Below are 19,859 nucleotides of genomic sequence, written 5' to 3'. Positions count from 1 at the left end.
CATCTCGTCATTGGCACAAGTAGTCTCGCAGATAACCTGCGGCAGGGTATGTTATTTATCGGCCGTAATCCGGTGCTGTGCCCATTTTCGACTCCCTACCAAATTCATTACTCCCCCCCTCGTTGAAATCGTTCCTCTTGCCTGATTGCTTATACCCCTAACGCCCCCCCCCCCCCCCCCCCCCCCCCCCCCCCCCCCCCCCCCCCCCCCCTCCCCACACACCTTACCCTACCCCCCCCCCCCCCCCAGAACCTCACCCCCCCGCATACCGATACTAAGGGCGGTAATAATCTGGGCGCGGGGGTGGAGGACTGTCATTTGGAGGATTAGCCAATTAGTGTATACATCTGCTATGCTTGCACTTATTAATTTGGAGAACGCGTGGCACGTTTAATAATGCATCTTTTATGGATTTTATAAAGCCAATTTGAAGTGGCTGCTGTAAACATCGGTAGTCTCCAGTGGTGGGTCATTTATCATAATCTGAAATGGAAATCATTGATTTACATACGTTACTTGCACACAATCAAGTCATATTTCACTCAAGCTAGTGGTTGCGAACCAAACGGCTCTGAGGTGTGTCTTCAATCGTCTTGTTTGTTTTCTGCAGTGTCTCCTGAGTATACAAAGGGTGTGTTTTGAGAGAGTACATGCAGCGTTTCGTTTGTATCCCAGCGGTACCCAGTACATCCCGCATAGAAGGAGAGAACTACCTTCCTCTGCCTATCTACAGGTAATCCACTTACATGTCTGTCCTCAATCTGCCAGTAATTTAAAAAAAAAAAAGTTTCTGTTGTGATGTGTATAAACCGGGTGCTATATAACACAAATACACACACAATCACACACACACTCATGCAAAAGAATTCACATCATTGGGTCTCTGTTACGTTGTTAACTGGAATGAAACATCTGTTTTTCCCCCTTCTTCTCAACAAAAATCTGCGCATTTTATGTTGCTCACAGATAATAAGTAAACCTCAAGAACCCATTTAATTAGTAGCAATGTTTAGAAACTAGTTTTACTACTTATTAAGAAACCATGATATAGCTAGCGATTTAAAATGTTTAAGGTATGATAAATTAATGCTTTTTATTCAGAAAATATGTATTATGTATTCAATCAAACACAGTAACAGTAAAAAACAGTAAAATGTTACAAATAGATTTATATTTTCAAATAAAATGTTTTTCTATTCTCATTGATACCAAAGAACCATTATTAATAACCGAGCAGGCGGCAGTAATATTTTAATGATAAAACTTCAGTAATTAGAGCTTAAACTATGGCCGACCATATATAATTGAAAAGTGTATGAATGCATATTGTTTTAATTTAAAGAAAAAAATGGCTGGTACTTGAGACCTTGTTGGTCCTATTTTTTAGTGTTTCTTTCTCTTTAACAAAAAAAAAATAAAAGTTCGAGCACACTCACAAAATACTACTAAATTCACTAGTGGATGTTTATGAACATGAATTTATGATATAGTGTACCTTTGTTGTTTGTGTCGTGCCTTCCAGGCGCAGGGCTTTGCCGTCGGGCTAATGCTTAAAGCTGTGTTGTTTAATCGTACGTGATCATTGTGGGCAAGGAGCCATTTTGCTCTATTTGGCATGCAGGCCTCCAGGTCTCGGGGTTTTTGGAGTTCAGGAGAATAAGGCAAGACCGCAAACTTGTTACCGGTTGAGAGATATTAATTCATTTGATTGTTAAGATACTGTAGTGCTTAACGAAACCTGGTTTTACACTAAAAAAAAAAATAAATAATGTGCCAAATCCAAGGAAAACGTGTTTTCCCCCCAGGGAAGGCGCATTCGTCTGTAACTGGTCACCTCAGTGACGATTGTTGGGTGATAGGAGAGAAATGTAATACCCAGAGGACCAACGAGGCAAGCTCTCATGTTAATGTTCACCTGAACGAGTTCGGGATATGTAAGGCATCAAATGTACACAAAGGGGGGCGAGGAAAAGTTTAATGTGCATGCCTTCCCTTTGATTTTTGTTGGTTTCATTTGGAAAAAGTAGCACAATTCATGTAGCCGCTCTACCACAAAATTAGTCACATCCAAGCAAACTTGCTGTCAGTAACTGTGTATTTTTATGTATTTTGTGTTTTTAGATATATGCCTGTATTAGGGTTTTCTGTCTTCAGCAAGTATGAAAAAAAAAATAGGTCGAAATCATTGTGAGGTTACAGGTGCTTGTTGAATACAACAGCGCAGGATACTAATGGTAATTGTATATGATTCAACAATTTGATTAGTTATATGGACGAATGTAAAATGTTTAATTTATATATTTTTTTGTTCATAATCATATTTGTTTATAATCAAACCATAATAGTCATTGTACTTGGGGGGGAAAACTTGTAGGAGTAATTGCAATACCTGTTTATTTCTTCCCTTGTTGGTAAAATGGGGGAAGACTGAATGAATGGGTAACGTAATAGAGTACACTTATCTGTCTTAACCGCGGGCATTTGGTTTTTCTGGAATTAGCAGCACATAGAAAATTGGTGCGTGATTAAGAACTTCTTAGAAGCAGAAGAATTAAAGTTGCCTCTCGGTCCATGTTGGACATGTCTAAGTGTTGTTACCGTCCTTTGAAGAGAAGCATATAAAATGGCGGCTCAGCCTACGATGTGTTTTTAGTCTGGAGCGGAAGTGAGCAAAATGGGGCTAGACTATGGTTACGCTATTTTTGGGTTTGGGGCATTTTTTGTTTTGGTTAGATTTCCAGTTTGGTCCAACTGATGAGTACAGGCCACCTGCCTTCCATGGGGCACAACGTAGTTTCCAAATTCTGGAGAATGGAATGAATGAGGAACGTGCACATGGACCACACTTCCACCACCATCGCTCGTAACCTTGCCTCTGATTCACTGAATGGAGCCGGTGACCCTTCAGTGTATAAAATAAAAAAATTACCCAATCATAGCCACTAAAACCAATATTCAATTAATTTCTATTTTTTAAATATAGTCCTTGGGTTGTTTTAAAGATTTCTATAATGGTACTAAGTTTTTTGACACAACGCGGATAGCCCACAGATGCTGACATAAATACATATTAATAGAGCTATAATAGATTACACTACAAAGTTTTGGGTGCAGTAGATGTTTTTTACGATATAATGGTTTTCTTATGCTCACCAAGCATGTGCCTGATTGAATAAAATAACATATTATAAATATCTACAATAAACAAAGATTATAACAATTTAAAATAAATGATTTGTTTTAGGTTTTTATTAATTTATTTTTTTACATTGGAATACATTAATATATGTAATTTATTTGTGCTGGCAAAGCCAAATTTTCAGTAGCAATACTTCAGTCCCGCATTGTCACATCGTACTTGTGAAATCATTTCAAATATATTCTTTTTCGGAATTTATTTGGCGAGCCGCCCGACTTCTCAAAAAGAACGGCATTTATTTTACAAATATCATCCATCCCTCGGGTCATTTTGTACACAAAACTAAGTTTTCCAGCTTTTTTTTTTTTAAAACACTCAAGTGTTGATCATTATGGGTCTGAGAAGTTTGTGACTTTTTGGTACACTTGAAATGGGCATACTCACAAATACTTTTAGTGAAGTCGAAGACGTTAACATGGGTGTTATATAAAAAACGTAACAAAAAGTGTCCCTCGAAGAGGTCATTTTGACACACCCCGGGAAAAAAGCATGGAATTTTACAAAAAAAAATGAAACAGAATTGTTTTATTTAATTTATCAACACTTGAGCATTGAACACACACACACAAATCTGAGTCGACTCGAGGATTCTATGTGGGTGTAAATTAAAAAAAGTAACAAAAGTGTCCCTCGTGTGTCATTTTGATCTGGCCATAGGAATAAGTGGTATGTCCAAAAAAAAAAAAAAACCAGCAATTCAAACAATTCAGAAAATATGCATATCAATACGAAGGGCTGAGACTGCAGCCAGACCTGTGCCCCATGCACAAAAAACAAAACATACAAACCACACATGGAATCACACTCTCTTCATTGGAAAACAACAATTATAGCATGTATGATATTATACTGGGCAATTACTCATTTTAATTTGTTTTATTAACACAGTTAAATTTGAGTGATGGGGTGGAGACCAATGAGTTTATATACTCTTTATAATTTTTTAAACTTTAAATCTTGTACTAATTAATGAAACCATATGAATATGCATATGGTTGGATTAAAAATCAGCTATGAACAACGGTTTTTGTGTTGCTGTTTTGTATAAACACAAAATATAGATTGTTTTAATGTTTTTATCATATCTATCTGAAAGCCCTTGAGCCTATAAGCTGAACGCTTAAATGAAGCCCCAAGTTGGTTGTGACTATTTTAAAGATTTAACTTTGTTTGGGGGGGGTTGGTGACATCTTATTATATAATTTACCCATAGAAATTCTGTAGGCCCCCGTGTGGCTGTACATCATAAATGCAATGTTATGTATTTTTCCCCCACCAGATGCCATCAGAGACCACTCAGTGACCTAGTCCCGGATAGTGGATCAGCATGTTGAAGTTATAAATATTCAAGAAAGTGTTCTTGTTCGTTTAAGGTGTTGTTTGTAGTTGGTGAAATAATGTATAAAAACTATGCTACTTTGAACTCAAATTAATCCAGAATGCAAGGTGAATGAAATAAAAAAAACACCCCCCCAAAAAAGACGCTACATACATACATAAATAAATGAAATTAAATAACTATATCTCTATAGCGATATATAGATATCATTATATATATATGAGAATCCAATTTAAGATTTGTGGCCTTTGGTCATTTTGGACTTGTGAGGACACACTTTTTGTTATAGGTTCGGAAGTGAACGAATGAGAAGTAACAAATATTGGTAATTGTTGTAAAATGCGCATTACTGTAATATTTGATCAATTTGATGCATTCTGTGCTACAGTAAATATACATTTTTAACACCAAAAAAAAAAAAACTCCACTACATTTTTTTGAACAGTATGTGTTTATATAGGTAAGCAGCTTACTACAACACTTAAACTGACAATATAACAAACGTTTTTTACACAGGGCCATTTAGACGTTTCATGTTTTGACTGTTCAACTAATCGAAAGTGCGTTTTGAGCCAAAAAATGGTTACCATTTTTATTTTTTTTTTTGTACAGTGGAATATATAAATGAACTGTTTTTTTTTTTATTTTTTTTTTTTTTTTATTAATGACACAGTGAGTTAAAGCAGATAATAATTGCTTTTTCCCCCTTTAGGTGCATTAATTAACTGTACTTTTTTTCCACATTGTCTTTTAGGTCTGTGGTGAAGCTCTCCTACGGTTGTGATGGTGACGTTTATGAAGGTTTTGCGCTGAAAGTAGAGACTCTACTAGCGCACGCCGGATGTTCTGTTGTTCTCCTCACCGTGCCCCTCGGAGATGCACCACCTACAGATGCTTGTGTGGGATCATACGGGCAACAAACAGTGGCCATATAAATATGATTACATCCCAACTCTTGTATAATTACCATTTGTTCAGGTCAGGATATATGTTCACAATGACTCCAATTTTCATTGATTAGTTCAGTTAGCTCAGTCAACAGAATTTATCATGGCATGTAATTTTTCTTTTCACATCCTAACTGTACTGCTAACTCTTGGTCTCTGTTTTATATTAATAAGTAGATATGAGAAAGCTCCTAACTTATACACCCAACCCCCCTAATGATATTTTAACAACTAAGTACATTAATTATATTTCTGAGCCCTTGGATTTTTATATTGCTTTGTATAGCTTAATGTTTTACTACAAAAGTAAAATAAAATGGAATAAACGAAATATTGGTTGTTCTTTATTAGGAGAACAGACTTGCGAATGCTTTTTTACAGACTTGGGGAAAAAAAAGAGAAAAAATTACAATGAGTAAAACATTGTTGCAATTAAGGTTTGAAAAGAATACTTTACCATTAGAAAATGACTCCTTTCTTTTTATTAAACATGCTGTGAAATATTATTGGTTCAGCCATTTTGTCCTGTATTTGTCATTAACCTAGGTCCCAGAGTTGGGTTTATATCTTGTCTACCCAGATCACTTCAGGTGAAGAGTCTTATGTGCTTATCACCATCTAGAAATCCAATTGTGAACTGAGATTTACAGGCAGTGTATTTTGTCTAATAAAGGCTTTCATCTTATTTGGTGATTGAAATGCACAATTTTTCACAGAACAAAAAGATTTCAGCTTAAAGTCTTGTGTGAACCGGAAGTTGCTGCTGGATTTTATTTCAGTGTCGGTAACACTGTCGTTTTCCAGCTGAAACGGTATATCAAATGGAGGGCGTAATGGTTTTTATTTTTACGCTCCTGCTCTCGGTCGCTCACGCATAGCAAACCTAACAGTTGGAGGGTGAATGCCATTCCAGAGTGGAAGCAAACGTTCCGATTTTGATTAAAGATAACCAAACTATTTTTTTTTTCTTAGGATTATCTTGCATGGATTAATCAAGACTAGCAATGTGAAGTAGTAAAGTAAAAAGTCCATTTTGATTTCATGCAAGACTTTTCAACATGGAGTTATATTTCTATAATTGGGAAATAAAAAGAACGACATTATACATTGCAATACCTAGAATTTTTTATTAAAATTACACAATATGGTTGGTTACTAGTAAAACAGTCTGTGTAATGTTTGATTAGGTTAAGATAGTGTTTGTAAATTCTCTCTAAAAAGGTCTGTCTAAAGACCTAGCCTTAAGGCCTGTTCACCCCAAGGATGATAACTATAAAGTTAAATGTATTTTTAATTCTATGAGAAATAGCAGAGGCCACACCAAAGCTATAACGATAACACCACAGAGGAACAATATACAGGTCGTTCTCTCAAAAATTAGCATATTGTGATAAAAGTTCATTATTTTCCATAATATATGATAAAAATTAAACTTTCATATATTTTAGATTCATTGCACACCAACTGAAATATTTCAGGTCTTTTATTGTTTTAATACTGATGATTTTGGCATACAGCTCATGAAAACCCATAATTCCTATCTCAAAAAATTAGCATATCATGAAAAGGTTCTCTAAATGAGCTATTAACCTAATCTGCCTCAAATCAACTAATTAACTCTAAACACCTGCAAAAGTTCCTGAGGCTTTTAAAAACTCCCAGCCTGGTCATTACTCAAAACCGCAATCATGGGCTAAGAACTGCCGCCATGACTGCTGGTCCCAGGAAGGCCATCATTGCGACACCCTCAAGCGAGAGGGTAAAGACACCGAAAAGAAATTTTCTGAACGAAATAGGCTGTTCCCAGAGTGAATGTATCAAGGCACCTCAGTGGGAAGTCTGTGGGAAGGAAAAAGTGTGGGCAAAAAACAGCTGCACAACGAGAAGAGGTCGACCGGACCCATGAGGAAGATTGTGAGAGAATGACCGATTCCATACCTTGGGGGACCTTCGGGAAGCAGTGGACTGAGTCTGAGTAGAAACACTCCAGAGCCACCGTGCACAGGCATGTGCTTTTGAACCAGAAACAGGCGGCAGAAGCGCATGACCTGGGCTACAGAGAAGCCAGGCATCTGGACTGTTGCTCAGTGGTCCAAAGTACTTTTTCGGATGAAAGCAAATTTTGCATGTCATTCGGGAAATCAAGGTTGCCAGAGTCTGGAGGCAGACTGGGGAGAAGGAAATGCCAAAAATGCTCCTGAAGTCCAGTGTCAAGTACCCACAGTCAGTGATGGTCTGGGGCGCCATGTCAGCTGCTGGGGTTGGTCCACTGTGTTTTTTTTTATCAAGGGCAGGGTCAATGCAGCTAGCTATCAGGGAGAATTTGGAGACACATTCATGCTTTGTTTTCCATCTGCTGAAAAGCTTTATGGAGATGAAGATTTCGTTTTTCAGCACGACCTGGCACCTGCTCACAGTGCCAAAACCACTGGTAAATGGGTTACTGACCATGGTATTACTGTGCTCAATTGGCCTGCCAACTCTCCTGACCTGAACCCCATAGAGAATCTGTGGGATATTGTGAAGAGAAAGTTGAGAGACGCAAGACCCAAACACTCTGGATGAGCTTAAGGCCCGCTTATCGAAGGCATCCTGGGCCTCCATAACACCTCAGCAGTGCCACAGGCTGATTGCCTCCATAAACCACGCCGCATTGACGCAGTCCATTCTGCAAAAGGATTCCCGACCAAGTATTGAGTGCATAACTGAACATAATTATTTGAAGGTTGACTTTTTTGTATTAAAACACTTTTACTTTTATTGGTCGGATGAAATATGCTAATTTTTTTGAGATAGGAAGTTTGGGTTTTTCATGAGCTGTATGCCAAATCATCAGTATTAAAACAATAAAAGACCTGAAATATTTCAGTTGGTGTGCAACATGAATCTAAAATATATGAAAGTTTAATTTTTATCATTAAATTATTGAAAATAATGAAATTTTTCTGAACACTATGTTAATTTTTTGAGAGGTACCATGTAGGTAAAGTCATTTTCTCAACACAGTTTTTTCAGCACTCCATGAATGGTTAACACAGACAGGTCACACCGGCAGGCAGCAAAAAGCTACCCGCATATGCCTTCTAGGATAATTGAAGAATGATGTTTTCGTTCCTTGTGTTGGATTCCAGTTATGGGTGCTGTTTCAGGAGTGGATCAGTCTATATTATCTGATTTGGCGAAGAGCAACCCTTAACAGGGATCGTTCAGTCCCAAAATGAAAATTAATTTTTGCTCACCCTCAGGCACCTCTCCTCCCACCTTCAATACCATTACTTATGTGCCCTTGGAGCAAGGCCCCGAACCCCCCGCCAACTGCTCCCTGGCGACCGACCAGCAAAACATGGTTGACCACTGCTCCGTGTAAGTGTTCACTTTCTGTGTGTTTGGCACGTTGGATTATGTGCCTTACTTTCTGAGTATGTTCACCATACGTGGCCACATGTCCACGTCCCATGAATTACGTTATTGACCTCGCCATGAGATGTTTTTGGATGTTAGTATGAGGGTGCAGATTTTGAAACTGTTTGTAGTTGGTTGCCTGAATTTGCCACATTGACTGCAACAGAAAAGCTGCTGTGTTTGACAGTCCCTTCTGTCTGACGCTACTACTTTTCGTAAACTGCTATAATATTGCCTTGGGGCATCAGAACTTTTTTCCATAAAAATTTGCACACCTTTAGTCAAGTCAAATTACTCCAGCATGTTCTGTATGCTTTTTTCAAGCATGTCAGTTCATGGATAGGCCTGCAGACAGCGCTGGATAAAGGCCTTGTCTGGCTCTTCCATTTGTACTCCGTGGCTTAAACTCCTCAACCTTCGGACCAGCGAGTGAAGGAAAGGTGGAGGTCTGACCCGCAGGTGTGTTGGGCTGGATGGGAAGGCTTGGCACTGCTGTAGCCGTATCAGAGCCATGTGAAGGCCAACCCTGCACGCCAGAAGTACCAATTCCTCTTACACATGAGGACTTGAGGAGGTATGTTGTGTTCTTTGGACTATAAGCAAAGACATGGCAGACACAACATTTAGCAGGACCGGTTTGAGTTGAGTAGTAAGTGTGACGAATCAAGAAAATGTCTTAAATTGGAGATCAAATTAAAAAAGACAAGACTTGTGTACTTTCCTTTACCAGCTCACAGCTGCCTACTCTGAATCTGGCTTGCTGTCCAGAAGCAAGGAATGACACAAACACCAACTGTTGACCAAGAACTCGAAACCCCTATATTTCTGTTGAGGGACAGAAGAGAGAGTGGTCTCAGGGGTGTTGGTGTTTGAGCTTGTCTGTCCAGTTCCATGTTCTGATCCTTCTCCCGCCTTCATCTAGACTCCGTCCACCCCAAGCATCCATACTCAACCTGCTCCACAGGACACAAGAGCCACGCAGTTATGTCATTTGTATTTTTGCTGTTCAATTAACTGAGATACTTTTAACCTGAGGGATTATTAGTTTAACCCAAAAATAAAAATTCTGACATAATTTCATGTTGTTTCAAACCAATACGTCTTCTGTTCATCTTCAGAACACAAAGATATTTTATTGATTTATTAAAGATACTATTAATATTCTCTTATGTTCTTTGTCCTTCCATTGACACCCAATGAATCCAAAACTTTTACACTTTAAAAAGTACAATAACATTTGAACATGCTTGAGCTTTCTATTTTCCTATAGTTGATGTGCTCTATGGATGTGCATTGATCAAATGCTGAATAAAGGCCTAAATTAAATATATCTTAATATATTAATATAATATAATATATCTTATAAAGTGATAATGTCTCTTGAATTCAATCCCTTGATTCATAAGAATTACATTTACACAGTCTTTTTGAAAAAATGTGAATCATCAATATTCTGGTCGCTTGGACTTTCAGTCAAAAGTTTCATTCACTGAAGCACTGCCTATTTTCTATTTTCATTTGTGTTTCAAAAATCACCTAAGTCTCATAGGTTTGGAATGACATGAGGTCGTGAGGTCGAACATTTACACTAGATTAATAAATGCTATATGGATACAGTTTATGTTAAAATGAAATGGCTTAATGTTGCTGTGTTTAAATTCGGGGCTGTGTTTAAAATCTTTTGAATGGAAATCTGTTTGTGTGTAGACAGGTTTTTTAAAAAAAATATTGTAACAAAATTTGTAACAAATTAATAGTATTCTCTGCATTGTTGGCTATAATAGAAGAAAATATATAGAAAAAAAAAAACATCTTTTGTGTTTCTGAATGGAAACGTGGAACTCACAATAGTTCACCCCAAAAAAAAAAACATTTAATCATCAATTACTCATCCTCATGTGACTAAACCTGTATGACTTGCTTTCTCAGAAGATATTTTGAAAAATGTTGGTAACCAAACAGTAAGCAAAACATTTCTCAAAATATAATCCACAGATGAAAGAAAATCCTACAGGTTTGAAATGACATGAGGGTGAGTAAATCTTGACAAAATTTCCTTATTGAACTACCGCTTTAAGCGCTTCAGACTGTCCCCTCCTCTGTTAGATCAATAATCAGTCTGCTTGAGACACTGAGATCTGTGTCAGTGTAATATCAATAGACCCTACCAAATGCTGCCGTTGCTATGGTAACAAGTGGCTCTGCCATTAGACTGAAAGAGGGCTCTGACTGGACAGAGAGGAGTCGGCATGTCATCATGAATGATACAGATCCTTTGCTTCTTGCTGCTGAGAATGATGAGAGCCAAGTTTCCTGAGGGATAGCTGTAGCCATGACAATAAGGACAAACAACAGCAATGTATAATAGACTAAATCCAATTTATAATTACTTCAAAATCATCTATAGTTTTTAATGATTAATTGCACCACTCTCTTGCCCTTATACCTGTACACTTAAAAAACAAAACAAAAAAAAAAACCTTTTAGTTTGTCTTTTCTGTATCTTAATGAAATTTTAAAGTCACAGACAATCCAAGAAATTAATCATTACTTTTTATTTATTTTAAGTTTCATGTGTTTTTTGTTGCCTATCATATTTGATACATCAGGTTTTTTATGTCTCATATGTGACGCTGGACCACAAAACCAGTCTTAATTCGCTGGGGTATATTTGTAGGAATAGCCAAAAATACACTGTATGGGTCAAAATTATAGATTTTTCTTTTATGCCAAAAATCATTAGAATATTAAGTAAAGATCATGTTCCATGAAGATATTTTGTAAATTTCCCACTGTATATATATCAAAACTTAATTTTTGATTAGTACTATGCATTGCTAAGAACTTAATTTGGACAACTTTAAAGGCAATTTTCTCAATATTTAGATTTTTTTTTTTTTTGCACCCTCAGATTCCAGATTTTCAAATAGTTGTATCTCAGCCAAATATTGTCCTATTCTAACAAACCATACATCAATGGAAAGCTTATTTAAGCTTATGTATAAATCTCAATTTCGAAAAATGGACCCTTATGACTGATTTTGTGGTCCTGGGTCACATAGTATCATATGGGAAAAAACATTAGAATTTTATTCAGAGGCCCAAATTGGAAAAACTAAAAGAAGAAAAGAAAATAGCAATTATGTGCAGTTGCTAATATTTACAAGATCAAAATTAAGGTGCAAATCTGATCTGATCTTGTCTTTATGAGAGTATAGCAGATTACTTACATAAAATTAAAATAAATACCAGATGTCACTCTATATCTCCTAATAATATGTCTTAAGATTATATTTAAATGCTTAGTTACAGTGCCGTGAAAAGGTTTTTGCCTGTCCCAATGCTTTAGAAATGGCTTTATAATCCTTTCCAGACTGATATATGTCAACTATTTTGTTTCTAATCTGTTCTTGAATTTCTTTAGATCATGGCATAATGTGTTGCTCTTTAAACACGCTTCACTTTGTCAGACAGTTTCTATTTTAAGTGATTTCTCGATTCAACAGGTCTGGCAGTAATCAGGTCTGGGTTTGGCTAGTGAAATTTAACTCAGCTTTTAAAATAATGTGGTTAATCACAGTTCTTTCATGATTTAACAGGAGGGGGCAATTCATTTTTCACACAGGGCCAGGTAGTTTTGGACAGCTTTTTTCCCTTAATAAATGAAATCATCATTTTAAAAAACTGCATTTTGTATTTACTTGCATTATCTTTGTGTAATATTAAAAATTGTTTGATGATCTGAATCTTTTAAATGTGACAAATATGCAAACAATTAAAAAAAACAGGAAGGGTGCCAAAACCCTTTTCACAGTACTTTATATGATTACAGCTCTCTTTTATGGTGGGGGGCAAACATATAATGCAATCGCAATGAAATATGATGATTGAGAGATGTAGAAATAAACACTTCACTTGATGTGCATGATTTTTCTAAAAATCACGCATAGATAATCAAGTAAAACTAAATGGCTTCAGTCCAGTTAGTGTTCATATTGAAATATTACTACCAATATAAACGTTATTCTTACATATACTTACATATACAAGATCATAAAAGAGACGTATAACACAACCTGAAGGGGGATAATTTAAATGATACTTAAAGGCCTTTTACTTACTAAAAAATATGAACTATCAATCAGATGACAGAAGGCATGTATTAGATGGTTTTTCAACAAAGTTTTGGTCATGTTGATAATTTAGAGGCCTTGGAAATTTGCGCATCAAATATGGTACAATAAGATTTATAAGGTTAAATAATAATGGATGAGCATATATAGCCGATTTCACACAGCTATTTCTGCTTAAAAGGACTCATTTAGTATTTCACATTATCAAAAGGATACAAAACTTGTGCAGAAGCATCTGGAAACACAGTGAGAAATTTATCTCCATTAGAGTAGTACTTCTCCAAGAAACTTGAATTGTACTGAAAAAAGAGACCAGAGCGTTTAGTTCAAGCACATGATGACACAACTTAAAACTCTAAAACAGTACTTTATGGTCAGGTACCTGGTGATGAGTTAAACCAAACTGAATTGACCCCGGATCAAAAGACTCATGTGTCCATTGTCCAGAGGTCTCGTCCACATGCATGAACTCTATAACTTTACAAACATCCTCATTGGGTGGACAGTTAGAGAGCCGGAAACTGATGACTGTTTTATCATGAGGCACATCTGGGAAAAGAAACCATTCATTTTACCTCATCAACATTTCTGTAATATCACATCACACACAAACTAATAACTTCACACTTTGGAAGTCATTCAAACATTTAGTGGGTGTTATACAGTAAATCTGATACATTTATTTTTATCCTAAATGTTAAATAAATGTCTAAACAGTGGAAATGGTTTGATTTTAAATGGCGGCTTGTGAAATATGAAAGCACTTTTACTTTCCCTTTACTACAGTGACTGGCATACACTCTGGCAACAGACTTTCCAGGTATGTTACGGAATAATGATTTTTATAATTATTTAGGCATTTTATGTAATATAATTTACACATGATATGATGTAATGGAATATAGGTTCAGTATATATAATATTGTCCATGATAAAGAAAATATTTTAAAACGTTTACAATGCCTGTGCCAAATTCTTAGAAATGTTGTCTATGCATTGTTGGCGTCAATGTTTGTACCATTTTCAAAAAACATTAAAACTTAACGACACATAAAAATGTTATGTAATCTTGGTGTACCATCAAGTAAAAAAAAAAAGTATTTAAATTTTTTTTTTTTTTTCATATTATCAACTTATTCACTGAAGAAGTCCTGAATCAGATATCACTAAAACTGCTTACAACACAAATTTACTGTACAACTTCAGATAGATAGAATATAGTCATATGGACCACTTTTGTAATGCTTTTATTGTGATGTTTTATTGTATAACAGGCAGTAAATAATAACTAAATTTAGCATTTTTTGTAATGGGCATCCTGTCCAACACATGTGGATACTCACTGTTGTTTGATGCCAATGAACTGGCGTGAGCATCTCTGTCATATCTCTGCATCTCTCTCTGCTGCTGTCTGAAACTAAGCCAAAGGTGGGAATAAACAATAAAGAAAAGCATTTCATTCTGTGAAAGCATATTTTACATTTTCATAATATGATTAAATTACAACAAAGTAGCCTACATGCCATGTCAGTACGTACATTTTTTAACAAAAATTCTGAAAGAGGTCTATTATGTTATTTACAGTGGCATTGAGACAAGTTTTTAAGGAAACGAAGAACAGAACTTATTTAAAATAGAAATCTTTTGTAAGGTTATAAATGTATTTCCTGTCAGTTTACTTTCTTTACTGTCACTGTCAATTCACTGCATCCTTGTTAAATAAAGTTGTACGTTTTTTTTTTTTTTTTTTTTTTTTTTTTAACAAAGCCAGAACATAAGTGTATTGTACAACACAAACCTGCGTTTTCCTCTTTCTTGTGCTTTTATCTTGTAGTTCTTCGTCCTCAGTGATGAAGGGGTCATCTAGTCGAGCAGGTCCACTAGGCCTTGCATCAGAACGTTTCATAGCTAGATGCTTTTCATGGACCACAATCTCAAACAACTCTCTGTATTCCTCACAGCAGAAGTCCTGAAGTCCAATAAGACGATCATAAACGTCATATCATAAAAAAGTGCAGAAGCAGTAAATGTTAGTGTTGGCTGCATCCTTTCTCAAAAGACGAACCTCTCGTGTCTCTGCATAAACCAGATCCAGAGGCGGCCAAGCTCTCGAACCACAGAACTGACAGCATATTGGAGAGTCCAGTTGCTGTTGGTGCTGGGTAAAAACATCAACAATGTTATAAATGTTACACTTTTACCATGGCAGTGATCAAATGAATGGCTACCTGAGGACTGTACATCCTTTCCTGGGACTCTCTTTTGTATCTTAGAAGTCCTGGAAGCCCACGGCAGAGATCTGCTGAGGATTCCAACGTCTGGAAATACTCCTGCTCCATCTGCTGGACAGTACAGAAAATAAGACCATAAGGGTGAACAGGTTAAGAAAAAAACATTAATTTTTTTTTAAACACTAAAAGCACAACCTGTTTTCTTGTTGTACGTAAATTCGGTACACTGTAAAAAAAAAATAATAATAATAATAATAATAAATAAAAAAAATAAAAGTTGTAAATAAAGATTATTGGAGTATGTTTTAGAAAATAAGTACTATTTTAGTCTTTATACTTCAAAATTTCATGTTTAATTCAATGTTATATGCAGTTTTTTATAATTATAACATTTTCTAGCAATTTCTGAGTAAAAACTGTTTCAAACTCTGCACCATTATTTATTTATTTATTTTCAGTTCAAGTGATCTCTGTGTAAAAAAATAAAAATCAAAAAGCACAAGTTTCCATAATGTAAAAAACTTTCAATGTCTGTAAATATCATAAATGCTTCTTACACAATCAATATAATTTAGGAGTGTACCCATCTCTGAATCCATCACTGCCAAATCAGCATCTGACAAAGTGAAAAACAACTTTAATATAGATGTAATTCTTATAACTGCTATGGTATTTTCTGGGATACACATCAGGTAGTATTATTTTCATTTTAGTTAGGTGCTCTAAAATCAGAATATCATTCAATCTCTCAATCATATCACACTAATGAGTTATAATAAAAAAAAAGTTTAAGAACTTAAAAAAGCACACACAAAATCTTAATGTTTCTGCCACACAACTTACACTCTAAATTCAAAACAAATTCTGCAAATGATGATGAACTGATATGCTCACCTTGCTGAAAAAGTTCTCTTTTGATTTTCCATATCACACGGGTATTCCTGGGAGCATATGATCAATATTCCAATGATCCAGATTATATTTTACCTGCAGTTTCTTATACATCACACTTTTTTTTTTCTCCTTGAGTAGAGAAAATATACAAGTATATGAAATATTAGATATTTTTATTCCTCTGTCACACTTTATCTTTTGAATAATGATCAAACCTGAGGTGAGGAATGTTTAGCTGGATTGTTCCACAGCAGTGCATTGAAGGTATGCACCCAGTGCAGTGTTGATGGTATCCATGGATATTTGAGAGCTCTTAGGGAGTTGTCCAGCCTGTATCAAACGCTGTGGGAGACCGTATAGCTTTCAGGCAGACCTGAGTGTCAAAACAGAAGCACACTGTTGCACTTGTGTCTTGGTATAAATTTTACACAACTAGTATGTTTGTAAATAATTCATCACATATTTAGTTTTTCTCTCACTGTATGTTTGTACTGTATTTGATTGGGTTGTATGTACCCAAATTATCAAAAGTATTAATTATTATGTTACATTATTATATTAATTTTTATTATGTTAAATTAAGCAATTATTATCAACAATTATTTAAACTGCGTGTATATCAAAATGCGTGTTTTCTGTGCAAAAATAAGGGTCATTTTTGGCTTTGGACTAAAACAAAATGCAGAAGGGCTTTTTGAAAAATGCAAATTCATTCTCTCTTCATTCTTTTGCTTTATGCCAGGAATATAGCCATTTCCCTGGTAGCCTCAGTATACAAAGCAGCGCAGCACCTAATTTTGCAACTTGCAGAGCTGGTATTTAATCAATTAAACCTTAGCGGTTTGAAGTGTAAGCTATCTCAATAATGGGCCATGCCCAAGTCAGTGGCTACTTAATCACCTGGAGACTGCACAGCGTAGCGACTTTGTCCCACCCTGGTGGATTATATGATACACCACAGAGTTGCTGCCTGTTCTCACTAGCACATGCTTGTGATGAATGAAGTGTAGCAACCTCTTGAGGCAATAAACTGCCTTTAGTTTGAGCACATTTGTGTGTTCCAAAGACCAGTAGAGCTTCCACGTGCCCCTAAATGACCAGCCCTGACAGACAGCTCTCCAGCCTGTCAGTGATGCATCTGTTGTGATCAATGCTGTTCTGTGAGGAAGAACTCCTAGTGGAACTCCTCTGAGAAGAAAGTCTCTGTTCCTCCAGGGGAGCAGAGCCTTCATGCAGAACTGTGTCACCAACGGCTCTACTCCTTTGTCTTTATTAGATGGAGATGAAATTAATTAACCAACACTGTATGCCACGCACTCTCAACAGGCCCAGAAGGATCACCATTGATGCTGCTGCTATCAGCCAAAACAACTTCTGTAATTTGTGTGCATTCACCAGTTTTTCCTGACTGGAAATGTCTTAATGCTTTCCCCAGACTGTTGGCCCTCTGAGGTGAGACGTGCATTCATTATCACAGAATCAAAATGGATCCCCAGAAAGTTCACTTGTTGTTGAGGCTGGAGACTACTGCTGTTCTTCCAGTTTACAGTGGAACCAAGGGATTGAATATGGGCCAGTACTTTCTCTGTGTCCATTACTCCTTGATTTAGAGTGGAGATGCAGATCAACCAATCGTCTAGATATGGAAGAATTCTTATACCCTGTAACTGAACGGGGGGCTAAGGCCTGAGACTATTCGAGTAATACTCTTTGTGAATCATTTTGAATGAAAGTACCTTTAAGTATTATTTGAGACTCATGAGGTTGGGAATGGCCGATAACCACCCATTTTTTCCCAATTGTGGAGTAACACCATTTTGCTGTGCGCTGGGAGTCACCTCTAAAATGGCTCCTTTTTTTTCAACACACTTTGTACTTCCTTCACTAAAACTGGCTCTAAAAAGGGTATCCTTGACAATAGTCATTTGGACCCCTGGAAAGAGATGTAAAACTGCAGTTGACACCCATAAGTAACCATGGACAACCCCTGGGGGAAGTGAGGTGGGAATTTGACAGTTGACATGAAGCTATGTTCTTGGACACCAGCAGGGCCACCACATCCTGTCAGACAGGCCATTGCTTTGAGGTGTTTTAAACCTTTGTTTAAAGGCCAAGGAATAGCCGCAACCCCTTTGAATAGTCTCCTTCAATGTATGCATGCTCAGGTCTGTCCAGCATTTCCTGAGAATCTGGGATGAAAGACATGACCAGACATTACTGTTAAATTCATCAGTTTGCTCCTTATGGCAAAGAAGTCTGAGCCAGCCATATCTGCCTGTGACATAAGACAGCTGATGATATAACCTTACTTACATCAGTGTTTGTTGTGAATGTGCTACCAAAGCCAAATAACACACACACACACACACACACACACACACACACTGAATTTGCCACTGATAATTCAAACGCCAGTTTTGAGCAGTGTAGAGTAGCGCTTGCTGTTTGTCATTTCTCTAATCACAAATGCAGACATGGTTTTATGTTTACGCAGCGCAATATGCAACGCAACACGTAAAAAGACAGTATAAGTCATTATAATCAGTAATCATGTCCTCACTAGACTGCAACAAATGCCTCGTTTGTAATGGGTTTTATTGGTTTTGTCTCGTCGCGGGGACACACGGCATCACAGTATGGTAGGGGCATAACATTTCCGTCACGCTTGAGGCATTCGGCCAATCACAACGCATTGCATAGCTGGCCAATCAGCATACACCTCGCTTTTCAGACCGACGAGCTTTGTAAAAATCGACACGTTTCAGAAGACAGGGCATAGAGGAGCAACAATAATGGACAGTATGTGTAAAATAATGTGTTTTTTGAACCTTTAACCACATAAACACATTGCATTACACCAAATCCACAAAATAATGTTCTTTTTAGCAACGTCATATGACCCCTTTAAATTAAATTACACAGTAGATGTGTGATCCATCTTAACACGAATGTACTGTCCCTGAGCACATTCGTCACATGTGTTAAAAATCTCTTTTTGCAGTGTAGTGTCATATCCACATAAATCATTATTATGGTTTCTGTGGCTAGGACCTGCAGTTCCTAAAAGGAATTAGGTTTACAACTAGACTAAAAACAGCAGGTGCACAAGACATTTTTTTTTTGTTGCTGAAATTCATTGTGCTGTTGTTGTTAACAGGCATGGTTTATTTGCTCTTCCTTAGGATTGCAAGTGTCCTGGGACAGGTGAGGGAGTGAGTGGAAGCTGGTGAAGCTGATCAGGGAGGATATCAAACTCCAGAGAGAGAGACAGAGGAGAGAACGGAGAGACTGTTTTCTCTTCTTGAGAGAATGGTTAACAAACTATTTATTAGCCATTCTCAGTGGAAAAATGGGAACAGTACAATTTTCAATATCTTTTTTTTTTAAATGTCACATTGTAAATGAAACAACCCACTTTCTGTAGTTTTTATTTTTGTGATGTAAGTTAAAAATGATATTAATAAGTTGTATACATTATTCTTTTTTTGTAGTGTAATTTATTTGAGAGTACTTTCTGTATATTTTGTATTTTTGTTTTGCATATTCACACGTGTAAATAAAAGTAATTATGTACATTGCTAATTTTTAATGTAGTTAATATTTTTTTCACAAAACATTCTTCTATATGTTTATTTATTTATTTATTGTTTGTCCTGTAAATATTTTTTTTGCACATGAAAACAAACTGTTCTATACATTACTGAAAGTACTTTT

The 19,859-nt window shown here is 36.4% G+C and overlaps 1 protein-coding gene across 1 annotated transcript; it reads right to left on the bottom strand.

Moving 5' to 3' along the window:
• Positions 1-9,740: 9,740 nt before the first annotated feature.
• On the bottom strand, positions 9,741-14,838 carry LOC122136395 (glutamate-rich protein 6-like). Its single transcript, XM_042719348.1, has 6 exons — positions 14,819-14,838; positions 14,364-14,437; positions 13,403-13,569; positions 13,237-13,319; positions 11,056-11,211; positions 9,741-9,840 (listed from the first exon to the last, which is right to left on the bottom strand). The coding sequence occupies exons 2-6, from the start codon at positions 14,413-14,415 to the stop codon at positions 9,741-9,743; spliced, it is 558 nt and encodes a 185-aa protein (XP_042575282.1). The 5' UTR covers positions 14,416-14,437; positions 14,819-14,838.
• Positions 14,839-19,859: the final 5,021 nt, after the last annotated feature.

This window comes from Cyprinus carpio, chromosome B2 (genome assembly GCF_018340385.1).
Source record: "Cyprinus carpio isolate SPL01 chromosome B2, ASM1834038v1, whole genome shotgun sequence".
NCBI classification, from domain to species: Eukaryota; Metazoa; Chordata; class Actinopteri; order Cypriniformes; family Cyprinidae; genus Cyprinus; species Cyprinus carpio.
The sequence above is the reverse complement of the archived record's forward strand: the minus strand, read 5'-3'. Positions and strand labels throughout refer to the sequence as shown.

Coding starts and splice junctions, on each gene's coding strand:
- LOC122136395 (XM_042719348.1), bottom strand. CDS start 14,415: ATGCAGAGATATGACAGAGATGCTCACGCCAGTTCATTGGCATCAAAC. Junction 13,320..13,402: donor TTGGTTTAACTCATCACCAG/GTACCTGACCAT, acceptor CTCTTTTTTCAG/TACAATTCAAGTTTCTTGGA. Junction 11,212..13,236: donor GATGCTTCTGCACAAGTTTT/GTATCCTTTTGA, acceptor TCATGGCTACAG/CTATCCCTCAGGAAACTTGG.